The sequence below is a fragment of the Fulmarus glacialis genome, unplaced genomic scaffold (assembly GCF_000690835.1).
Source record: "Fulmarus glacialis isolate BGI_N327 unplaced genomic scaffold, ASM69083v1 scaffold29269, whole genome shotgun sequence".
Classification (NCBI taxonomy): Eukaryota; Metazoa; Chordata; class Aves; order Procellariiformes; family Procellariidae; genus Fulmarus; species Fulmarus glacialis.
In genome coordinates this window covers 246-24385 of record NW_009234359.1, presented here as the reverse complement: position 1 = coordinate 24385, position 24140 = coordinate 246, and the positions used below count along the sequence as shown (strand labels likewise).

General features: G+C 36.7%; 1 protein-coding gene across 1 annotated transcript; it reads right to left on the bottom strand.

The window, feature by feature from the left end:
• Positions 1–5064: 5064 nt before the first annotated feature.
• PNPT1 (polyribonucleotide nucleotidyltransferase 1) lies at positions 5065–23852 on the bottom strand. Its single transcript, XM_009585632.1, has 28 exons — positions 23784–23852; positions 23398–23472; positions 22484–22589; positions 21444–21493; positions 20895–20958; positions 20761–20808; positions 19945–20058; positions 19492–19678; positions 18932–18983; positions 18549–18606; positions 18297–18393; positions 18098–18200; positions 16784–16854; positions 15265–15301; positions 14434–14500; positions 14248–14337; positions 13323–13376; positions 13111–13217; positions 12374–12445; positions 12210–12273; positions 10523–10606; positions 9955–10038; positions 7808–7914; positions 7669–7724; positions 6998–7076; positions 6527–6574; positions 6000–6161; positions 5065–5222 (listed from the first exon to the last, which is right to left on the bottom strand). The coding sequence occupies exons 1-27, from the start codon at positions 23838–23840 to the stop codon at positions 6003–6005; spliced, it is 2190 nt and encodes a 729-aa protein (XP_009583927.1). The 5' UTR covers positions 23841–23852; the 3' UTR covers positions 5065–5222; positions 6000–6002.
• Positions 23853–24140: the final 288 nt, after the last annotated feature.

The following is a 24140-nucleotide window of genomic DNA, read 5'->3' as shown; positions in this document are numbered from 1 at the left end:
GAGGCGGGGCGGGCCGCGGGAGGGGAGGGCAGGGCCCGCCCGCACACCGCACGCTGCCGGGTAGTTCTCCGGCGGAAAGGGGAAGGTGGGAGCCCTTAGTCACATGTATGTATTTGCATTTCTCCGCCGTGTAATGCCTACAGCATGTGAGCAGTTTCACCCATTAAAAAGAAAAAAAAAAAGCTTAAAAACATGCATACTTTTTTTTTTTTTTTCTCAAGTCTATCCTAAAAGCTGGTACCAGCACGGACAAAGCATCCCCCGTCACGCAGGTGGAAAGGACTAGGTACCTGCCTAGGGCCACTGCCATGACACGAAGCGAAGGCAAAGATCCACATCCACAGCAGGGTGAGTTTTAGGGCCAGCCCATGCTGCAGTAACACAGCTTGCAGCACGCACAGCGCCTAGGGTTAGAGCTTCCCTCACATCACAAAATAGCAGGAAGGATATTCTGTAGCATCTCCTTTAGCCACTCTCATCCTTTACCACAGCAGGGCAAACAGTAACATCTGTATCATAATATGCATTTTGTTGCACGTTCCGGTGCTTTGTGCAGCTGAACAGAAGGCTGGAAAGCTAAACTGAAGTTGAAGCTGTCCTGGGAAGCTTCTCAATGAGAAACATGCTTAATTAGTCCTTACAAACACTGTACAATTTAAGACAGACCACTTGCCAGGCATTGTGGAGTCTGTAAATCCTCATTTTCTATACTGAAAACCAGATACACATTTCCTCTGTACTAAGAATAATAATAAAAAATAATTACATTTCAGTGTTTGCATGGGAATAGGGGAAAAGGACACAAAAGCATGCAAGAAGTCAAGCTGTGTGAAACAGCAGGGACTTTGGGGAGGAGGGGAAGCTTGACTTGAAAGTGTCTCAGAACAAAATCTTGCGGGCTGGGAAGAGAAGGGAGAGGGGAGGGCAAGTGCTCCCCAGGCCAGGGTGTGTCTCATCCCCAGACAAAGCAAGACTTCTCTCACTCTTGCCTAATGGTGAAAGCAGTTACACCGGTATAGCTCTTACTTACAAGACTGGCATTTCTCTGGTGTAAATTCAATCTTGTTCCAGATGAAGGGAAGCAAAAGTTTACTGCAGAATACGCCACTGTAAGTAACTATGTGCAACTTTTCCACACATTAGAAAAACATTCTCCAGGCAGATTTAGAAAATTTACATCTATGTAACATTTAAGTCTCAGCTTTTCCTCTGACATTCATTTTAACAGGCCTCCTTAAGATGTACCTGCCATTCAGCACACTGAGTATGTGACAGCCACTGATCATTGCTTGGTACAGTTTTCAATCAGCTGCACTGGGGTAGCTGAACAGCTGAAGTGTCTTTTACATTCCTTAAGAGGCAGCCTCATGAGTCTGAGGACTGGTCAGCCTGCTTATTTAACATCTGCAGAACAGCCCCCCTCTAAGAAAGGTTAAGAGAAGCACTCTTAATGGGGTTCTGCAGACTAGGGTTCAACGCCAATCAAGCCCTTACTTTAATTTTTAACAGGGGCCACTGAAGACACACAATCATGGGTTTTCTTTGCAGACGATGGCAACTGTAAGATACACCTCTGAGAACTACTATATACACTTATCTTTAGCTGTACACAGTATAGGAACATACTTTAGGATATGTGCATCATATTATGGATAAATAAGTCAGTAACTGTACAAAAGGCCATGTTACATTCGTGGTTTCACCAACCATGGTTTCAGAGTCACATTAAGCTGTTAACGGCTGGGTTCCCTGCAAGCCTTCCCCGCTACATCTCAGTGGCCTTTTCGGCATTACACGGCCTGATCCCTTCAAGGTTTTACACATTGGGCATATTTCTGCCTCAGTGAAAGCTCAGTAAAAAGAAAACACATGAAAAGAAACACAAAACCCAATGGCCACAGCATATTGCTGCTTTGGGACGTCTGCCACTCGCAAACTCCCTCTCCCCTCTGCAAGACTTCTATGCGTGCTCTTTAGCTCTTCAAACCAAGTGTGTAAAACTAACTATGACCTCTCCTACTCAAGATTAAATACAGTACTTCTCCAGATATGCAGAACAGCAAGAAACCACAGCAGAACATTCTGGAGCAAATTCTCATCTATCATGGTGAACACCTTACAGAAGGAGTAGGAGATACATGAGCCAGAATTGGCATGAAAACGTATTTCTCTGCTTAAGCTGGGAAATAAATCCATGACCTCTCCAGGCACGAAACCAATGAATTCTGTGGAAAAATGCCACTCCAGAACACACACAGATTGCACTCCCTCGGACACAGGGCTCCTTTTTGCACAGAACGGCATCCAGGACTCCACAGTCTGGGGTGTTAGAAACCACAGCATGATGTTGTCATCTATACCAATAAAAAGCAAGTCAATTCTGGGGGGCTTTGCCTGAAGAAGATACGCAAGACTCACCCCAACAGCTCTTACATATCTGATTTAAAACCAGGGTAAATACAAGACCAGGAAAGCAATACATCTGAATCGCAAGATTCAGGGAAAGCAAAGTAGCACTTCTTCATTGCGGCCTTGCACTTGCCAGTAGCTCATCTCTCCCCATTACCACAAAGCGACAAGCTATAGCTGTTAGAGAGAGTTCTCTGTTCTTCATCAAAACAAAGAATTTTGTTAGGGTAGGCTGCAGACAGCACAAGTCATCAAGTGTCACAACAGGGAGCAGCAGGGAGCTCTGATTTTTCTTGTTTTTTCTTCAGAAACAAGACAGAAAACTCATTCCTAAATCACTTAAAATTTCTTGGAGTGAAATTAAGAGACTGTATCATTCCCTCTGGCATGTAATCCCAGAAGTACAATTAGGCCAGCTCTTGTGCTTTTATTATAGTACTTGTAATATTTATTGCTGGCGTTTAAAGATACCCCAGCTCCTGATGCTTTGCGCCCGTGTGAACATTTCAGCTTTGTCAAATAAAGGCATTTCTGGCCCTCCTGACCTGGTGTAATGCTGCAACCGCCCAGCTTCACTTTCCAAAGCAATTCCCTTCAATGGTTCCATTTAAGATGGGTCATTACAGAAGCTAATTATCTAGGGCAGTAGAGACAAAAATCACTATTTCAAACATGAAAAAAACAGCTACTGCGATAGGGCTGAGCTCTCTCTCTCAAGCACTATTAACCTACCTGCTTTCTGATCATAGCTGATGTCACTCGAGAGTCAAGTATCTCCTGCCACGGTCCAACCTGCCGCTACTGACTGCTCTCGGGTGAACCCAGGACGTCTGAAGCCAGCCTGCCTTCCCTCCAGGAAGGTTCAGACTAGCACACGCTTACTCAATTCTTGGCTCCCATCGAGCTTCTCTCCTCAGGTAAGAGCAGCTGGTTTGTGCTCCTCCCAGACAGTTCCCAAGCGTATTTTTTTTTCCGCCCCTTCCCATAGGGCTTAAAACTTATTAAAAGTGCAGAAAGTCAGGCTGACTGTACAGGTTCTGCCACAGGAATGTAAAACTCTCTTTCCTACTTTATCATCTAACAAACAGAAAATCCCCCAGCACTCCAACAGTTGATTTACTGAGACCACCACCTATCACACAAATCATTAATACTCCTGTTACTGCAGGCAAGAAAATACCTTTACAGGAAGGAATGGGCTTCTTTTGGCTCCTAAATCATCAGTTTTCACAGATTCAGATACAAGCATCCTACTGGTAATGTGCTAGCTAAAAAAAAAAGCTTCTAAAGTTAGTATTCTACATAGTATTTTAGTAACTAGAGCATCCATCTGTTCTACTACAGAAATTATTCTACAATAAAAGAAGCTAAACCTTGGAAAACCACTTAGATTGGGGAGGTCAATTTCTGAGAACAGTTATGAGAAACGGAAACATTTGAGCTTCTGTTCACGGACTTTAACATTTGCCTATGTTAGTTCATTAACACTATGCAGGATATGTAACAAACCAGATATCAGTCAATTACGTTAAGTTATAGTAAGCAAGGACATTCCAATTCCTACTAAGAAATAACAGAATACAGTCATCAAAGAAGAGGAAAGGATTGCTAAGGAAAACTTTTTCAGTCTTATATGATGAAAAACAGACAACTACAAAGAAGCAGGCCAGTCACTTCTTTCTTCTTTAATATTTTAACTTAGAATAAAAAAAAAAAAGAATGAGCAATTTTTATTGTACATTCACATTTCTCCTCTCCCCAGTGCTTTGTTTTTTCTCTCAGGAGGTTCAAAGCCCACTTGCCATCAGGTGGGAAGTTGATTTTCTTATTAGGTCTACATACAAATTGGTGAACATCAGAAGGGACACCTCTTTGATTTTCAAAGTCTGTACCTCACAGTACAAAAACAAGTAGTTCTCTCAAGCCCCTGGGAAATATTTTGAAGTCTAAAAGAGACCAGTGAACCCACTGATGGAACATAATCAATAGAGGAATTCTGACACTCTTAATGAGGGTGTTTTAGGGGGAAGATTTATCACATCATTGTTTATTCCAAAACAATTATTTTAATCTTAATGTTTTTACTATATATTTTAAAATTCTGTGTTAACAAACCCAGATAATAAACAATGATGTTTCAGCCAGGTTCTTTGTTTTGTCCCCCTTCTGCTCAGATATTTTAGCAAGTCTGAACCCTATGGCAGTTATTGATGTATTTATCTGAAACAGTGTCAGTCATGCAACCTGATCTAGTTGAAGATGTTCCTGCTCACTGCAGGGGGGTTGGACTAGGTGACCTTCAAAGGTCCCTTCCAACCCAAATTATTCTATGATTCTATGTTAGAGGTGATACTTCTAAGTCTTTATGTTTCGCTCAACATTTCTATCTTGTACACTGAAAAGCCAGTAAAACTTTGGCCATGTGTGCCTCTCAACCAAGTACACAGGATAATTCCTTCTCCCAGGAAAGGTTAAATACTTGCTTCTCAGCTTTACATTTTTATTTTGCGATGATAGTGAGAAGAATCTTAAGCACTGAAATGTAATCTGCTCTTCAGTCTATACAATTCCATGTTCTTAGATTCTCATCTCACCCTTGCTATACAAGATAAGAGCGCTAGCTTTTTCTGTTTTTATTTTAAAAGAGTTTTTAATCAATTTGAAGACTTCGAAGTTCTACATCACCTTTAAGCATAAATAGTGTCTATTTTAAAAATATGATTCACTACCATCCACCTGCAGATTCTTGCGAAGACATCTACAGATTCTAGCAAAGGTCGCTTGTATTTCCACGAACTATCACACCTTTTTTCCTGAAAGAGACAGAAAATACTCTGTAACCAACTAGTTATTATCAAGGCACAAAATGCAAAAACATTTCTTATAAAATAAAATTTCTTCAGTGAATTTTAATTTCTTCTAGTGTCCTGAATCATTCTAGAAGATTGCCACAGATTGCCTTAAGTTATCATTGGTGCATTGCATTGCCATTTGCCAATCTCATTGCGTAACTGCTCTTGATTTTACAATGTTCCTGTTCTAGTAGCTAAGGAAAATAAATGTACACAACAGTTTTGGGAAAAGTTTAGGCATAAGTCTATTGACAGTCAAATACATGCTGGGAAACTAGTTCTAGGGAAGAACTTTGGGCATTCCATTAATTGACTGAGAAGTCTCCACTGACTGACTCAAAACTTTCAAGAAAGCAGCTTATTTTTTCTTCTCTTCCCCTACCCTGCTGTGTTTTTTTTTTTTTTCTTTAAAAAAATGGTGGCAAGGTAGAGAAGAGGGAATGCTTACATAGATGTTGTAGATTAATAAATAAGTTTGTTTTGGAGAAAGTACGCTGTCTAGGATGCCTGAAACTGCCAAGGCATTTGAACCAATTTTACAATATCAAGCTCTTTACAACTGCAGCACATGAAAGGGCAGTTGCTGACTTACAACATGCTGCAACATAACTGGCAAGCAGTATTTGTACATCACTGAAGGGTAACTGTATGATATAAGAACAGATTGATACAATTCTTTACAACAGTTGTAATGAAAATGCAGCACTGAGTCATCTTAAGTTGTTCCTATGGCCTTACCTGTCACTGGGATGAAGTAGATGACTCTGGAATGGTACTACCTCCCAGGACAATACTGTTTTTGTCCGTTAGGGTTTTAAGCACAGTTGTGGCTGGTGACTGCAGAATTTTACGTGAAAGCCTCATTCTACCATCAGTTGGATCACGTCCAAAGTATTTAACCTGTTAAGAAAACAAACCACTTTAAGACTGACCAACTTAAAGAGCTGGGAAGAGCATTTTCCTTAAAAGGTAGTGTGTTTGGTTTTGGTTCCCTGCAGCCCTCCCCCCCCCAATTTGATGCTAGAAAAGCCATAAACAATAGGCACCACTTAGCCTATATTGCTCTGTCAAATTAATGTGGTGCCTAGATAGCAAGAGTATGACACTAAACATATCTAACTTGAAATGATCAGGCCTTTAACCAGCATACAAAGGGAACCCAATATGGCAAAGTATCTTCTTCATAAACACAAAATAAAAAAATCACTCAAATTCTAAAATATGAACAGCAGTTTGTTAGCATTTTAAAGTTAAAAAAAATTTACCTGAATTTCTTGTCCAACTTCTAATCCCAGGGCACTAGGATGTTTAATCTAGAACACAGTGTTTTTCAGAAAAAATTCAGTGATTAATTTTGTAAGGTTAGTTATAAAAGTTCGTGCTTTTAGGGATTCTTCATGCTACACTTCAGACAATCATAGGAGCTCAACACTATCTTATAAACAACAGGTTTCTAAATGTTACATAGAAAAGGGTATTGCAGATCTAAAGAACTTGGTAATGTGCATAAAAGCATAAACAGTAGGACTGTGGCAGGCATACAGATAGATTGTTTGGAGCTTTAAGTACAGGGCAAGCAGAGGTTAAACAGAGGTGCTGCTAATCTAACACAGCTTTTAACATGAAAATGGACTCTAGAACAACAGTATGTGTGTTACAGCTAATGCAGACTACATTTAGTGAGAATCGATTAAAAACAAATGTGTCTAGTTTATACTTGTTGAAGCATGTACTACCTTTCTTTGATCAAGTTGTGAATTATGAAGTAACACTGGTGTCATGTTTGGATACAATTTTACCATCACTCCAGAATCTCTGCAACAGAAAACAGCGTGGTTATTTCAAAATACATTGATAGAAAGCTGTATGTATTTTCCTCTGCATATTGACCTCAAAGCAACCATAAACTTTTCATAAAAAAGATTTTACTCCTCCCTTTTTAAAAATCTTCTATCAACCATAACATGTCCAGTCATTTTTCCTTAATTGAAAGTGGATGGAAACTACTTATTTCAGGACAGTGTATTTCAGTAATAAGTACATCCAAAAAGTGCATGTAATTCAATCCAATTGGTTCCCTGCAGCCCTTAGTTCCCTGCAATTTATCTTGCAAAAAAGTAAAAAGCAAATTCTTACCATCTCTCTCAGATACAAAGATGAAAAAAGGCCTTAAGTCTTACAATTTATAGAGACATTCTAATAACTAAACATGCAGCAAAAATAAACAGCCTTATTAAGAAACAGAATAATATTTTCAACAGAAAAATATCAGGAATGATGCAGGTGCCATGTCACCAGCATAAGTTTGGCATCCTTTAAAAATCAATTATTTTACATCATATTTAGGTACCAGGAATATAGCTATGTTAAACTGATTTCTACTTCAACTCCAGAGCACATTTCATACCTTATTTCAGTTATCGTGGCTGTATAAACTGCACCAAATTCCAAACTAACTTCCTGCTGTAGGGGGAAAAAAGAAAACAGTAAGACACAAATTCACAAAATGCAAATTGGAAAAGCTAACAACGGAAGTCTGTCCTTACATCATCTTTGCAGATTTCACGGATAAATTCTCTTGCTTCATTCATAGCACTAGGTGTGGGGGCAAACACAGAATACGTCTCTTCATCCAGCTGACTTACAGTTACGCCTTGGAAATAGAAATTAATGAGGGGGTTTGGTTAACATTGCTACTGTTTCAGCAAGCAGAAAATTTGCATTCAGTAAAGACTTGCATAGAGCAAAATTATTTTGCACAAACTCATTAAGACCTCAGAGTCCTAATCATTTCAAATATTCTTCTTCAGATCAGGCATTGGACAGCTCTACATGCAACGGAATGGAAACCATGTTACAGGTATGCTTGCCAAATACCTGGAAAAACTTGTGCTCCGTATGGGACCACTGACATTTGCAAAATTATTATTATAATCCTTCTAAGACAGGAAAAAATTCTTGAAATGGTTTTGTTTTTATCAATAAATCTCAGCTTCTACAAATGAAATTTTGTAAGAGATTTTTAATAAAACTATAGCTTTCATTAATAGCTGATGGAAATGCAAGTGTTTCAGAGCCAGAACACAGTAAGATTGCGTGGTAAAATTCTTTGCACCTCTAGACTAGTTTTCTGGCCAACAGACTGCATATGCTTGCAACCAAAGGGAAGTATGATTTTTCCTCCTTTTCTCCACCCCAGTCTCCTGAGAAGCATTAATCAAGCTAGCTAGAGCATTAAAGGAGTTTCAAGTCAAAAGCAGCTGAAGCAGAACATCTACTTGATACACTATAGACATCAGCCTCTTTTAAATGTTAGCTTTCTAAAGGTAGTGAACAAGTTTTACTATATTAAGCAATAAAGGAAAGATTTTGCATTTACAAAGAACTGCTCATAAAGGAAATCTGATGTATTTTATAATAGCACAGTAGAAACTCACCTCTGCTACCATGGCTGACTATTGGTTGAATATTACCTTCATCATGTTGGAGAGATGGTAAGGGTGGGCTATGCCTAGTTTCACTGCTTTGAGTCATTTGAACAAAGGTTTTTAATAGTATAGCCTCTCAGAAATACTTAACACTTTGCAAATTCCGTTCATTCACTTTTGAGGGCAACCACAACGTCAAGCTATAGGCCTAATTCTAAGCGACCTGTTAGTCTGCATTTATCTCAACCAAAGCACCAATTGCCCTATTTAGGAAATGGTAGTGAATAAGGCATCAACTCTGAATTTGGCACTTAAGGCCAGGCAGGACAAACCACTGTGTAAACAAATAAAATTAATTCATTCCAACAAATGATAACAAGGTGAGGAAACTTTTGTCACACTGCTCGCTACCAGTTTAAGCCCAGTACAGGTCACTCCTACAATGTGATAGTGAGTTGGATTTCTAACATACGCCAGCATGTTAACAGTGTATACAAGCTCTTCACAGAATCCTAGGAAAACAGGCGATGAGCACCGTAGGAAAAAGCTCAGTGTCCCCTCTTAACCACAGCAAAAAAGCTTTAGTTTATAGGAAGAGAAGCTTCACAGATTTGATCTACACTTTAGCATATTCATGATCAGACTTGCTTGACTTCATGTCTTCCGTTCAACACTATCTGCAACACTATCCCTAGATGAACCTTTAATTGCCTCTTCCATAAGCCCTGAAAAACACCATCACATGTGCACCAAACCTGCTGCAAGACAAACTCCAAGCACTTCTACAGAGAGAATCTACACAACTAAGTGTGGCTGAAGTGAGCTTCACCTAGCTCTTCAAAACGCATACGTCTCTTATCAAGATGTAGTACAGACTCAGTTTGTACTGAGCGTTGGAACAGCTAAACATACAAGTCTGAAAGCAAAGGCAAATACTGTTTTGCAGTCTGCAGCATAAAGCACAAATTAAAAAGTACCCTCTTCTCTTAACACTCTTCCTATCTACTTATTAGGTTGTTGCTGCTGAAGCACAAATGTCAGTTCTATGGAGGTGGTCTACAGAACAATTTGGGAAGTTTAAGTTTAGCTACTTACAGTTTCTGAAAGGGCATAAAGATAGCATTAAGGTTCAGCAATAGCTGTGCTAGTAATACCTGTGCTACCAAGATCCACTAATTAAAACTCCACACTAGTAATCTTCATATAGAGAAGAGAAGCTAGTAACACATTATGATAAATTATCACAGGAAGCAAGAATGTCTTACCAGTCTGTGCTTGAAGTTTTTTCAAATTATAGGCCCCAGGACCCACAAATCTTAACCTTTTTGATAATGGAACGTGGATAGTTTCTGAAAGAACATTTAAAAATACTTTGGAATGCTAAATATAATAATCTTGAAAGCTATCACAAAAAAAAAAGTCACATTCTTTTAGGTTTTAATCTTCTATAGCTACTTGTATTATTTGCTGAACATTGATGTAATTACATTTAAGAACTGAAATAAATGAAAACATAGAATACAAATACTTTGATGAGTGTAAATTACCTTAAGCCATACCAATACTGACATCTACATCCATTCTGATTTTGTGAGTTTCACATAACTTGACTTTCATTCTGTTTTCTGGTTACGGTGAGTACAGTGATGCCCCACATGGCAATAAAAAACAAAAATTCACCTCAAAAACCCCAAAGAAAAAAATAACACCAAGACGCAGGGGCAAAAACTCATAACAAAGTTTCATTAAAAAATGCTGTTTTGAGCAGCAGCTTATTGTTAAAAAGATAATTATAAATGATATGCATTCTTATCAACATACAACTAACATTACCTACTACTGGTCCACTTTCTTTTCTGTTAGGTCTGGGTTTTGCCAGCGTTTGGTTCATAATTTGTAAGATGTCCCTCTTTGCAGCTGTAGGGGTTGGAGGGGAAAGGAGGAGGAAAGAAAAATGTATAAGAATAAAATAAACGTATGCAGTTTTTGTTATAAAGTAGATAAACATCTGTTCATAAAATCTGCCTCCTGCCTAACTTGAGAATTTATCATGGTAACTTAACACATTTCAGGTAGCACATGTTTCTTGCAGTACAACATTCTGCTCTGTGTATACAAAACCTATGCCTTCAACACACTTACTGATTTTATGCAGCCTAGAACATTACATACAGTTCTGTTTTGGCGTACTGTTTAAATAAATCAGAGTGTTGATAAAAGCAGCAGGGTGTAGCTTTGATTAGTTAAGTTATGATACATTGGCCTGGAACTTTAGTCGAGCTGCCTGAATAGGAATTACTAGTTCTTACATTTTAATAAGGGTTTTCTTACTAAAATCTTCCTATTACAATCAAGTTGAAAATTCTCTTACAACTAGTTAAATCCTTATTAAAGGTTGTAGCTTCAGTTTTTCATATGGCTCAAGAATATTTTAACTGTACACGTCAGAACACAGGCAGTAGTAGATTTCAATAGTAAATATAGCTGAACTTATGGTAAATGAGAAATAGTTTGCTGTTCTTTTTAATAACATTATTCTGTTGGATTTAAAAAAAGTCATGTAATAGGATGTTTGTGTGTTAGTCCAAATCCATTTTGGTGTTATGGTAACACTTTGCATATTAAAATAGCAACAGATGCCTCCTCCCTCTCCCAACTCTCACCAACCAAAAGCAATCCAGAGTTCCAGTGCACAAAGCTGCACTTCAGCCTTTACTACTTGGGTTATTCATAGGGTATCGAGCTCCTAGATCTTAAGCATGAACCCCTGAGATGACAGGGACTTTTACTTAAGTTCTAAGAACTCACCGCTCAAGAGACATTTAAAAATTGGTCTGAAGTTACTTTAAAGTTAGCTTGGAGCTATTTTTAACAACCCTTTTTACTGATTTATTGCACAGCAAAGAGCAAACCTTTTTTCCCCCAACTCAGCACATATGGTTTTTAATACAGTATGACAAAAATTTTATAAACTGACATGGCTTAGGAATATTGTACTTGCATCAGTCAAATCCAAAATACCACATGTAAATATTTCATAATATATTCCTCTACCTTGATGTTGCTCTTTTGTGTAAGTTCCCTCCCTCCCCACTTTGCTATGCCACGAATTTTATTGCGATTTTTCAAAACAAGTTACCCCTTGTATTCAACTGGTGACCATCAGTATCACACCATTTTTGTTCTGTTTTAATAAAAAGTAACTTCCAGGAGCAGCAGACGCTTTCACTGACACTACGTACAATAATATGAAACTTAAGTGTGGTGGGAAGGTCCTGGCTTTTTGGGGATTGAATGCTCTCCTCTGACACAAAAAGCTATTTTTTTTGTATGATGTGCCTATATTGAAGTGTAACAGACAACACCCAAACCAGACCAGTTTTTTTTGAAGATAACCGCTTTTTTCCACAATAGGAACAAAAAAATAAATAATTTATTATTTAGTTTCATAAAACTTAGCATTTAATACAATTCATCATTTAATATGATAAAATGGGTGCAAATACAAATATGGACCTACCTGTAGCTTGCTGAATAGCTTCCATTACAATTTTTATTGGTATTCCTGGCAGTTTTAGGTCAACCTAATATGAAAAGAGTTAAGTGACATCAAGATGTAAGGAAAGCTTTTTTTTTAGATACATTTTCAGAGTTTCATTTTAGGAAGAGTTAATGTTACGATACCTGCAAGGCAGTTACTCCTTTATTAGTACCTGCCATCTTGAAATCCATATCACCATAGTAATCTTCAATTCCCTACCAGCATAGACAGAAAGAAAGCAAATTGGAATAACTTTATCCCAGTGTCAAGTCTCATTATACTAAAAGTACATTCTGTGTTTCAATAAGCCACAAAGTAGTTCTGCAGACTTGGAATGACTCCTGAGACTCGCATGTTTTTCTTCAGCCTTATTTTGCTGTTCAGGATTAACACTGTTCCTTTCTCTCCTTATAAATTAAAAGCTTTCGTGGACTAGTTTCTGAACAACAGATCCACAGCTGATTTTGTACTATCAGTGGCTGCCACAGGAAGAAACAACAGCAGCATGATAATGTGCATTCCCCCCTGCCAGCAACTTTGCCAAGTGCTCATTCTCCACCCAATATATTGTGTTTTTCAGTAACTTAAAGTATTCAAGAACTATTAATCTCTTTCTCCCCAAGAGAAAAGGCAAAATTCATTGGAAAGAGAGAGCTTAAAAGAAATAACTGAGCAATTACAAGAAAATAAGAAACACGACTGGACATTTCATAGAGATTTTTTGAAGTAAGGGAGGAGTTTGGGAGACAAAACAGAGAAGATAAAACTATTCAATATTTCCAGTAGTGAATGTTTCAGAATTAACTGGGTAAAAGAAGGCCTTAGAGGGTATTTTACAGACTTAAGCAGCAATAAAAATAACAATGCTAGAAACACTCACCAGGATGTCTGTCAGCAAACGATAGTCCTCAATATCTCCTTTTTCCAGACTGCATTTGGTAATGAGACCTATTGCTACACCTGCCACTGCACTTGATACTGGAACTCCTAATAATGGTAAATAAAAATACATTTTTATAACCTTTGGTCATTTCCAAATCCTATAACACATTATTATAGGTAGTTTATCCTTGTAAGTGCCATATTTTGTACCTGCATCCATTAATGCCAAACTTCCACCACATGCAGAAGCCATTGAAGAGGACCCTACAGAGTTAGAATATAGAGAAAAAGAAAGTATTAAACATTGGTCAGAAGTATCTGAAACAAAACTTGCTAGTGATATTCTTCAATGACAGTTTGACAATTTGCTGCTAGCTACAAAATACAGTGCAGCAACACACATACTACAATAAATAATTGCAATTAGAAATTTTCTGTAGCACAAGTATTTTTAACAAGAAATGGGTAATATAATTTGAATCTTTCATGATACCGACACCAAAAAGCTCAAGCATCACTATTAACATTAAGTATTCTAGACAAGGAATCTGTGGGTTTTGCAGGAAGCTGCAAACGGGACTTTTTCCTTTTCTCCACTAACCCCTTCTCCCACCCACCTACTCTCGCTACAGTGCTAGGAAATAGGAGGTGGACTTCAGGGAGCTTCTTGCCACACAGGGGAATCTGCAGAAAGGTGAAATGGATAGCTCTCTCCCAAACTGGGGAGATGGGAAAGAACAAATACAGGCAGACAGGAGAAGTGATCTCTAAGTCAGTGAGGGTACTGGCTGTGATTAAACACTGAAGAATGGGTCTCAATACATGCCGATTTATTTTCCTCACTCTGTAGCATAAAAATGCCCCCAACTACCATTTTATTAAATTTAGAATTTATGTTTACATCTCATATTGATACTGTGCTGTTATACAAATTTAAAGGAAGGTCCACTGTTCATGACCATATACATCCTTTTCATTATAAGTACTTCAGGTAACAGAGCTATCAAGATTAAGAACATTAAAAATGAAATCTATTACCTAAAATGCCTACAACTCAAGTTCGTCAAACTCGAGCTTTTTTAAGAACCAAATTTAGTCTCTAGCACTAGGTTAAAAATAAGAAAAATCGTAATACCATTTGACTCTAAGACTTCCGAAGTAACTCGTATTGTGAATGGGAAATCCTGGGGAATAATTGGTTTCAAAGCTCTTTCTGCCAGTGCACCTGTTAAAAAAAAAAACACACCAGTGATCCATAAATAAAAACAGTCAGATAAAATATCAAAGCCTACAGCATGGGACTTCTCTAGTCTGACCTTACCATGTCCAAGTTCTCTTCTGTTCATACCAGTAACTTTGCCAATCTCATTAGTTGCATAAGGTGGGAACTATGAAGTAAAAAATGTGTATACAGAAAATTAATTAGCTTTTTTTTTTCCATTTTAAAACACATACTTAGAAAAAATTCTTGGAAGTTTTGGTGCATCTCAAGGTAAAAACAAATTTAAAAAAAAAAATAAAATCAAACCACCACATGACTTCTATCAGTTAGTATGCAAACCAGGACCAGTTTAGGTACTGTTCAGTACATGTTTTACTTCCAAGGAACAAAAGAGAATAAAGCAGTTGCAAGGAGGTTGAAAAACAACACAACAAGCTTACTCCAATTAAACTTGTCAAACAACATATCAGAAATCTTGCTTCTGTCATACAGATAATGGAACAAGATATGCCTGTTGCCTGTACAAAATACTTTGGGCAGGTTCCAAAGGCTGAAAGAGATCCAAGATGTAAAAGCACTCATTTACTATTGGTGTAGTATGTCAGATCAACATATTAGAGTTTACTAAAAATAATAGAGCAGGTTAATCCTGCTTTCAGTAATAACCCATTCGTAAGGAGCTAACCTAACGTTAAGATATTAAAAAGGCTGTATAAAATGGCAATTTACAAATTATCTACTGCTTTTTAGGAAGCCAGCACTTCTGTTCATAAACTGCAGTATAAATTCACATACGAATTAGAATGAATAAATTTTAGCAAATCTAGAGATAATTCATATCCTTGGAAGTGATCAATTTCACCTTTAAAAGCAAGACATGAAGCCCTTCTGTGAATCATGCAGAAAGCTGTGACACAGTAAAACTCTCACCTCATAATGCAGCATGAAGTTTTTATCTTTTATTCCACTATTAATTAAAAATAAGACCATGTCAAAAGAGAGCAACCAAACATGTCTTACATACAATAGGTAATACATAAGATTATATTCAGTTATGCTTACAAATAGACCCAGCAAAACCAATAAATCAATAGATTTGCTGATCACCCACATTTTTCCTAAGGTTTTCTATGTAGTAAACAAATTGAAAGTATAGTTTACAAAGAAAAAGCCTCATGTGTTAATCATTAAAACTGTTTCCCTAGCTGTTTAGAATAGAATAGGCCCCATCAGTTCTTTATGCTGTTTTTGGTGTGTCTGAAAAAATAAAAAAACCCCACAAAACTTCAGGAACATCAGCATCTTACTGTACACATTGCAGTAAGGGCTCAAACGTAAGCACTCAGAAGGAAGATCGAAAACCTCTGTAACCACAAAATAGCTCTCGATTAAATAAAAGAGTGTGCTCAAAAAGTTACTGAAGTACCACAAGACTTGACTCTTAACAATAAACACAAAAAAGCTAATCTATAAAGAAAGTTGCATCAAGTCAAGACTTGCACGTAGTTTCTCATACAGGCAATCTCTCATTCATGAAACAACCTACTGACTGCTAATTAAAACCCATTATTTAACACAGAAACCAATTTCCAAGAATATCAGAATTACAGAATACGGACAAACACCTCTAGGCCAAAAAAATTTACCTAAAGCAAAGCTTACACTAAAATGTAAAGGCTCCCACACTGGTGGGATGAGATCACTGAACTGCAGCTCTAAAGGGAAGGAGTTTCCCCTCCCCAACAAGTTAGCCCTCGGTGATAAAATGTTAACAGCACAAGGACTTGCTTGCTACATCGTAAGTTAAGTTTTCCTTACTCCATTAAAAAAGAACACAAATATTTACTCCCTCTAGAATATTTTTATTTTAAGACAAAGTGAGAATATTTAGATAGGCTGATTCAGTTGGGGGAAAAAAAACCCCCATACAATTATCTGCTTTTTAATTTTTTTTTCCCTTTGAACCAAACTTGACAAACAGAACACTTCATGGGCTACGTGCACCCAACCTATCTAGCAAAACTTCAAAACTTTTGAGAAATAGATTAAATGAGTAGAATACATATCAAGTTCCGAGTGTGATGATAAATACTTGGAACAAAGAGAATCAACTTTCATCAATCGTTTTATTCTAAGAGCCCTGATATATGGACACAGTTTTACAGATTCAAGAGTAATTCACTATTTTCTTTCTCTCAAAAACAGACTGGATGTTACTGGTAATACTCTCAGATTTCAAATGTGTGTCTATGGAATTAATGTCATCTTCACAAAAAACAGCTGCCAAGATCTCTTGAAAATGGGCTACTTCAAAGTCTAATTTTACACATTTTTCAGTCCTAATGAAAATATATATATATATGTGTCAAAGTTCAAGGAACTTTATCAAATGTGCCTAAAATGCTCACCCTCTTATTACCACTGACAAAACACCGAAAGATATACACACCTCACTGCTGTTGAGATAAGATCTGATTTTACACTTGATTCTATAGAGTCAAATGTAACTGTACAGAGAACCTAGAATAAAAAGACAGAGGGTAAGTAAACAGCTCTTAAACACTTCCATGTTTCACAACTTGTACTGGTTACGAAGAATCAAAAAGAATGATTTCAGCAACAAATATGCCATCACTTACTACTTCTGCAAACTTTTTTTTTCCCCCTTCACTGCACAAATTTATTCATAATCTGTAAAGATTACACAATCTTACAAGCGATCACATTTAAAAATACTAATTTAATGCTTCCTAACCTGGTAGGTTCACTAAGAAACCCAACTACTTCGTTTAAGAGCCAGGGCCAGATGCAGCCACAATGTTGTGCAAAAGAGCAAGCCGGTTTATCGCATGGACTTGCAGCATATGTTACTTTTAGCGGGATAAGAGGGGACAACACTGAGGAGTAAATCACTGTTTGCAACTACCCATGTACCCTGTAATAAGTCAGATCAATGGCTGCCAGTCTTCTAGCAAATGAGAAAATGAGTTATAAAAATATAGGAGACCAAATCTTGCATACAATCTTAATTCAAACCACTCGACATCTGATGCTTTTGGCAAAGAAGAGGAAAAAAAAAAAATCTCATTAATGTGATTTTTTGTACAATTTCCCTATTTAGTCCAGGTTACATATGAAGTTCCCTTTAAACGATTTCTCATGACATGCACAATTTAGCACTGCCCTACATACCAATGACGCATTGAGTCACCCATTTTTCTAAAAATGAACAGGACTATATTTTACATGAAAAGCTTTTGTTTCAACAAGTATCTTTAACATAAAAGTCTACATAGAGGGATGAAAAAGATATGATTTTGGACTTCTTAACAACAAATTTTACTTTAAGCCATCCTGAATTGGAAAGCTTTCTTCTCAAACCACCTCCCTGCAAGACAAAACCCAACCAACCAGAAATGCCCCAGATCTGCCAACCTGAACCGAACAAGGAGAATCCTTACAGCATCTAACTTTGGTTACTAGATACTCTTCAGAAAGTCTGAAGACACAATAATGCTTCCCAGACTCTTTCTGGGCACGTATAGTTAGAATGTTATCCTAACATCTGTACTGTTCACGTAGCAAGGAGTCAAGCTTTGTCTACTGTCTTAATGGACTCAGATATATTTTAATTAAATCTAAAGTGTTTTCTAGTTATTGCTATTTGAATGAAGAAAAAGGAAACTTTGCATTTAAATGAAAGATACCAATCTTTCAGCTTTTGATAAATTAATTTATAATTTCTGATGTTTAAAGATACTACCTGTGTTTGACCTCTCTGAAATAAGGCTGATCCATGAAGCATTTTAAACATGTTCACTTCACATTTAATATCTCTGATGGAAGTCAAATCTCTCCCGTCACACCTAAAGTTACAAGCAGAAATTATGAGATCAATGAAACTATAGTCTTGGATAAAAAGTTGACAGAAATATTATTCACTAGGATTTTGATATACTTACCTTCTATATTCATTCAGAACAAGATTTCTAAAAATATCCTTTGAAACCACATTGAAAGATTCCATGATTTCATAAGGCTCAGCCCCTGGAAATTTTTCTGGGTATAAAAAAGAAATTGCATCTGAAGTTGGGAAATGAATTTCATAGAACTTTCACTAAAGTAGCTTGGCCAACAAAGAGCACACTGTAACTCTACGTAATGCTAGCTCCATTTAAGCATTCTCTAAATACTAAGAAAGCAAAAAATAATACCTTTCAGCTGTTCTTCTGTTTCAAGCCTTATTTTGTTAATTGCTTCATCTCTAGAAATCTAGAACACAGGATTTGCAACCAGTTAACTCTACAGGGCAGAATAACAAAAGAGATTTGGATTGTTGGGTTTTTGTTTGTTTTAAAATTCTGTAAAACTGAAGGAATAAGGAATAGGATTGTCACATAAATTCAAAGATCAATAATGTACTGCAAACAAATATTTTGGCAGATGAGAATTTACAGAACAATTTATTATTACTATTGCAAATATATGCAGAGGAAGAGAAGAGGTTTTATTAACATTAAAGAAACGAAACCTTTCTACGGTTTCATTACGATATTAATTAAAAAATAATTATACCATGTTTGAATCGATTACTTACTTTATCATGGCTAGAATCTGTGAACACCGCATAGATCTTGTTAAAAGCAAGTCTTTCGGAAGAAAAGAAAGAATTTTTGAAAACACAGCTTAAAAAACACTTACATAATTAGTTTCTTTTGAGGACTAAGCGTTTGTTTTCATTAGCAGTATGAAAGCACCAGACTGACATTTATAAACATTACTAGCTCCAGCTGTCCTTCCTGCCAGCTCTCCTGCCACTTCCCTGAAACTAGTTACCACTTCCACAGCAAAGCTCATACAAGCCAACATCCCACTCCTCTTGTCACCATTCCACGAGAGTGGCATATTAACTTACAATACTTTCACTGGGTTTTCAGAATATTTGTTTTGCCCTGTCCTTCTTACTAAGTATAAAATAAGCAACCTGAAGGCCATGTTCCTAAGTTCCTATGGAAAACGCAGCAAGTAATTCTGAACGTTCAAAACACGCTATTTTATTAAACAAAACCCCCAAACTATCTGATCAGAGCTCATCAAATGAAATGATTGTTAACTAAGTATATGAATTTAGATCAAAACTATTTTTTCTGAACTTACTTCTTGGTACATTCCACAATCTCTTCAGGAGCAACAAATAACTTCTGAACAGTTCTCTTGACAACACCACGTTCTTTCACTAGTTGTTGAATTCCCTGAATTATTTGCTGGGTGTGCTTCACCCCTACTTTGATGGCATGACAGAAGTCTTGTTGCAATATATTCTCAGCAGTTGCTTCCAACATAACTATCAATGGAAAGTGAAAAATTAAGTAAATTACTATTTTATTGTTCAATAGCAATCTAACTCAACCGAGGAAATACAGATTAACATTAAACTGCATAAATGTAATGGAATTTACTTTACTTAACTAAAAGTTACCTAACCTATCACTGCTGTTTATTTCTACTATTGTGTAAAAATACAAATTTCAAAGATTAGGAAAATACCTCCAAAGAGGCACCTACTTGATTTTCAAACATGCAACAGATATTAATAATTAACCTACTTACCAACTTGATTTTGCGGAGCTCCAGCAACAACTAAATTTAAAGCACTAGAAGACATTTGTTTTCGAGTTGGATTGATAATAGTTTCTCCATCAACCAGTCCTACTCTTACTGCACCTACAAAGAAACTCCAGAAAATTATTATTATTATAATAAGGAAGTTCTTTAAGGCATCATTTTACTTTGAAAATTATATGTCTAAAAACAATAATTAAAGCTATGGATTTGTTTTAAAATATTAGCTATACATTAAGAACAAATCTTGAAGGCAAAATTATCTATTCTTGAATTTCTTTTGGGTAGTATTACTGGGTAGGGCGTATAATGCCAAGTAGTATTATACACAAGGCTGTAAGTCCATTGATTTTTTTTTAGTCATTTGAGCACGTGTTTTCTAGAAAAAAGGCAGATGAAAGGAAAATACAGCTAAATATTTGTTCTTGGCTAGATCATTTCTCTTCCCATAAAATATTCACAAAGAAATAAAGCTCTTGAGTTCCTGGAGAAAAAGTATTCTTATCCAGCTATTTTCTAAACAATGCTTTTCAAGACTAAGTTTCTCTAAAGAAAAAATTAAGTTATTGGTCTCTATATACTGTATTATTTTTGGATTATAAATCCTTACAAAAGTATATTTAGCCCAGGAAAAATAATGCTTTGAAGTGCAATAATCCTATCTATTGTAAAATTATTTTCATTACTCGAAACAAAAGATAATGGATTTTAGATTCAGATTCTTGTTAAAAAAAGAAAGCATGAACTGTGGTCTAAGTCTTCCATGATGTTCAAATCACCCGTCATTTAAAAATATTTACTTACCAATAGGACCATTCCATGGGATATCAGATAATGCAAGTGCTGCAGAAGCTAGAATGAGGACATAAAAATCTGTATTAGAGAACATGGATCATATTACATCACACAGAAGCAGAAATTTTCAACAGTCCTCCTACCTCCATTAATTGCCAGAACATCAGGATCATTGACACCATCTACTGCTAAAAGATTACAAAGGATCTGGCATAAGATAAAAGACAATGAATAATTTCGACCTATACATTTTTATTAGCTGTCAATACAAAGCTAAGGACAATAAAACAAAACTTTCCACATATTTACACAAGCTTATACTGCAAATTAAAATTTTTTCAAGTATTTAAACTAGAAAGCTCACAAAAAACCACTACTGTATAATATTGTATCATAGCATATAACATGTACTGTTACCCTTTCTTTCCTCTGTTGTACAGAGGATATTTGAATTTTGTTCCTGTATCTCTACAACAACATTTGGAAACTAGCATGTAATAAAAATGATTGAAGACAAGGAGATGACAAACTAAAAAGCAGCATTACATTATTAGACTGTTTTTCAAAATGTAAACCCCTCCTGGACACTAATGAAAACTACTTTTCTTAAAATAGTGTGAAATTTTCATTGGAGGTACCCAAGTTTTCCATTCTGAAGGTAGCTATAGTTAAGGACAGTGAGCATGACCTACCTGTGTATCATAAAAGTAGCCTTTTTTAAAGAGTGGTCTGATTGACCGATCTGCAAAAGAAATAGCCAAAGTTTAGAAGTATTTGGTTTTCAGTAGTCAGCATTCAGTTTGTCTTGCAATAACCTCACAAGAAACTGACAAAATGGCTCAAACAAAAGACCCAAACAAACAAAAAAAGAAAAGGCAGAGAACCCAGAAGGAAATGTAGCATGAAATATAATCAACTCTAAAATTTCAATAGCACTTAGAGTAAAATAAGAGGTATTTGGGCAAGCATACCCACTGTCAGGCAACACAAACTAAAAACATTGAAGAAGTTTTCTATGCTTTAGGATACAAATAATTTATTATTTTACTAATTTATACGAATAGTATTTCACCAGAAATATCTTCAATGAAGGGACACAGTACTCAAACAAAGAAAAGCAACAAAAGCATGTATCTTCAAAATATTGCATTATTTCCATGACACATAGACTTTCTATTAATTTTATTTCAGTCTGAAGTGTATAGGACTCTGTGTAACAGCCCAGGCCTTATAGGCCTGTTCCCTCTCCTAATTCTTTTCATTGCTGTCTTAAGATGCTGACGTATTTGACATCAGTTTTATATAAATGTTGAATTTCAAGATATTACCTTATACATGAATGGAGACAGCTTTTCAAGCAGGATCAAGAGGGAGAGAATGAGTATATACTCAATCAGTAAGTCTGCCTCTTTGTATTTCAGAGTTTAGCTTGGCTGTCTCTTCCACCTCTCCAGAGAGGATGAGATCTTAGACGCAGTAATATCAACAAAGGTGACAACAAGATTTCTCAAGATCCAGGCTTATATATAAAGCAATATCCACACAGCCCCAGCTAATACTCTGTTTTAAAAATCAGTACTGATAAACAAGAAACTACAAGTTTGTTTTCTTCTGACATTACTCCAGAAAATCAACTCTGCAAACAGCAGTTATAAATCATTATCTTTTCAAACATTCATAAGGATATTACAAAACATTTAAAATACATTGTAAATAAAATGTTTCAGCCTACCTATTACTCTGCTTGTAAGAATTTCTTTATCAGTGGAACCAAGTTCTCTTCTTAGGTAGTTTGTAGGAATTCTCCCTGCTGCAGCAGCTTTCTGACGATAGTCGACCTTTTAAAAACAAAACGGGGATTCCTAAAGACAACAGATCACTGGTTTCAGAGCCACAGAATCATTCAGGCTGGAAGGGACACCTCAGAAGCTCTATAGTCCAATTTCCTCCTCAGAGCAAGGTCAACTCTGAATTCAGATTACATTACTCAAGGCTCTGTCCTGACGCCCAAATAGACTCTCCCATTCTGTATCATACATGGACTGCCCAGCCAGTCAGTCCCCAGCCTGAACTGTTGCAGGGCACTAGTGCACCCCACGTTCAGGACTTTGTGTTTGTCCTTATAGAATTTCCTATGGTTCCTGTCGGCCCATTCCTCCAGCCCCTGGTGCCTCCCCTCCAGATGGAAGCCCTGCTTCTGAGCCCATCATCTGCACCCCTACAGTTTGGCATCATCTGCAAACTCGATGAGCAGGACGATACAAGTATGAAACAGGCTGTCATGCAGGACAGACCCCCGGAGGAACTCACTATTATCCAGCCTCAAGGTAGAACATGAATCATTAACCCCTAATAACCACAACATTTCGAGCCTCATAATCCAACCAGTTTTCTACACATTTAAAATATAATGTCTGAATGTGGATGTTGTGGCAGACAAAGTTCACAAGGCTTTTGGCAGACAACATCCACTGCTCATCCCTCACCCATAGGTCCAGTCATTTTATCATAGACTGCTATTCTGAAGTCCAAGGTCTGTAGTCTGCAACTTTCAGAATGTCTCATTCTCCCCAGCACGATTTAATGATTACTACTGCTAAAGCTACTGCTGATTATCACAAAACTGATTTTGTCATTAGTACTTACCACTAATGGCATAAATTGAGATGCAGAAGGCTTAGTTTTACTGACTGCTGTAACCATTACTGCTGTGTCACCTAGCTGGATTAAGAAAAAAAAAAAAAAAAATTGAAATTACCTGCAACCAAAATATTATCTGAAGTCCTAAACTTACTCACAAACGAAAACTCCAGAATATTCTTTGCAGAAAACAACCACATAAGTCCATGCTTCACAGCATTATTTTTGCTTTTCAAACAAAATTTTTTCCTACAAAACACAGCTGTACATTCATTAGGGATTACATTGCCTCTTGAGGCTCTATAACCTTTTAATAGGCTCTGATGTCCTAACAATGGCTCTTCAGATCCAGAAATTTTGAAGTCACACAAATTTTAACTTTTTTTTTTTACCTGAACAACAGCAGATCCATCAGCAAACCTAGCAAGTTTTCCAGAAGACAGTTCCATCTTCCTATTAGAAAGAAATAGTATGTTATCATGGTGAATTCAAATAAATTTTCCAGTAATGTCTGCATTCATCTACAGCACCTACTGTACAGAATCCTGGCTACACTTCATATTAGACATAAAAATCCTTATTAGATATAGAAATTGAAACTCTACCAAAAATGACCAAATCCCCTTACTTTAATGTGCTTTTGCCTCCAATGTCCTGCTTCTTTCACCTAGAAGCAAAGACCTGCAGCCACATCAGCTGCCACCCAAAGGCACATCTAATGCTTAGAGACAAAACTGAAAGACAATCAA

Excerpts from the sequence above, each read along its gene's own strand:
- PNPT1 (XM_009585632.1), bottom strand. The coding sequence starts at position 23,840 with ATGGAACTGTCTTCTGGAAAACTTGCTAGGTTTGCTGATGGATCTGCT. Across the intron at positions 22,590-23,397 it reads CTCAATTTATGCCATTAGTG|GTCGACTATCGTCAGAAAGC; the intron begins GTAAGTACTAAT and ends TGTTTTTAAAAG. Across the intron at positions 15,302-16,783 it reads CTTATCTCAACAGCAGTGAG|TGGAATAAAAGATAAAAACT; the intron begins GTGTGTATATCT and ends TTTAATTAATAG.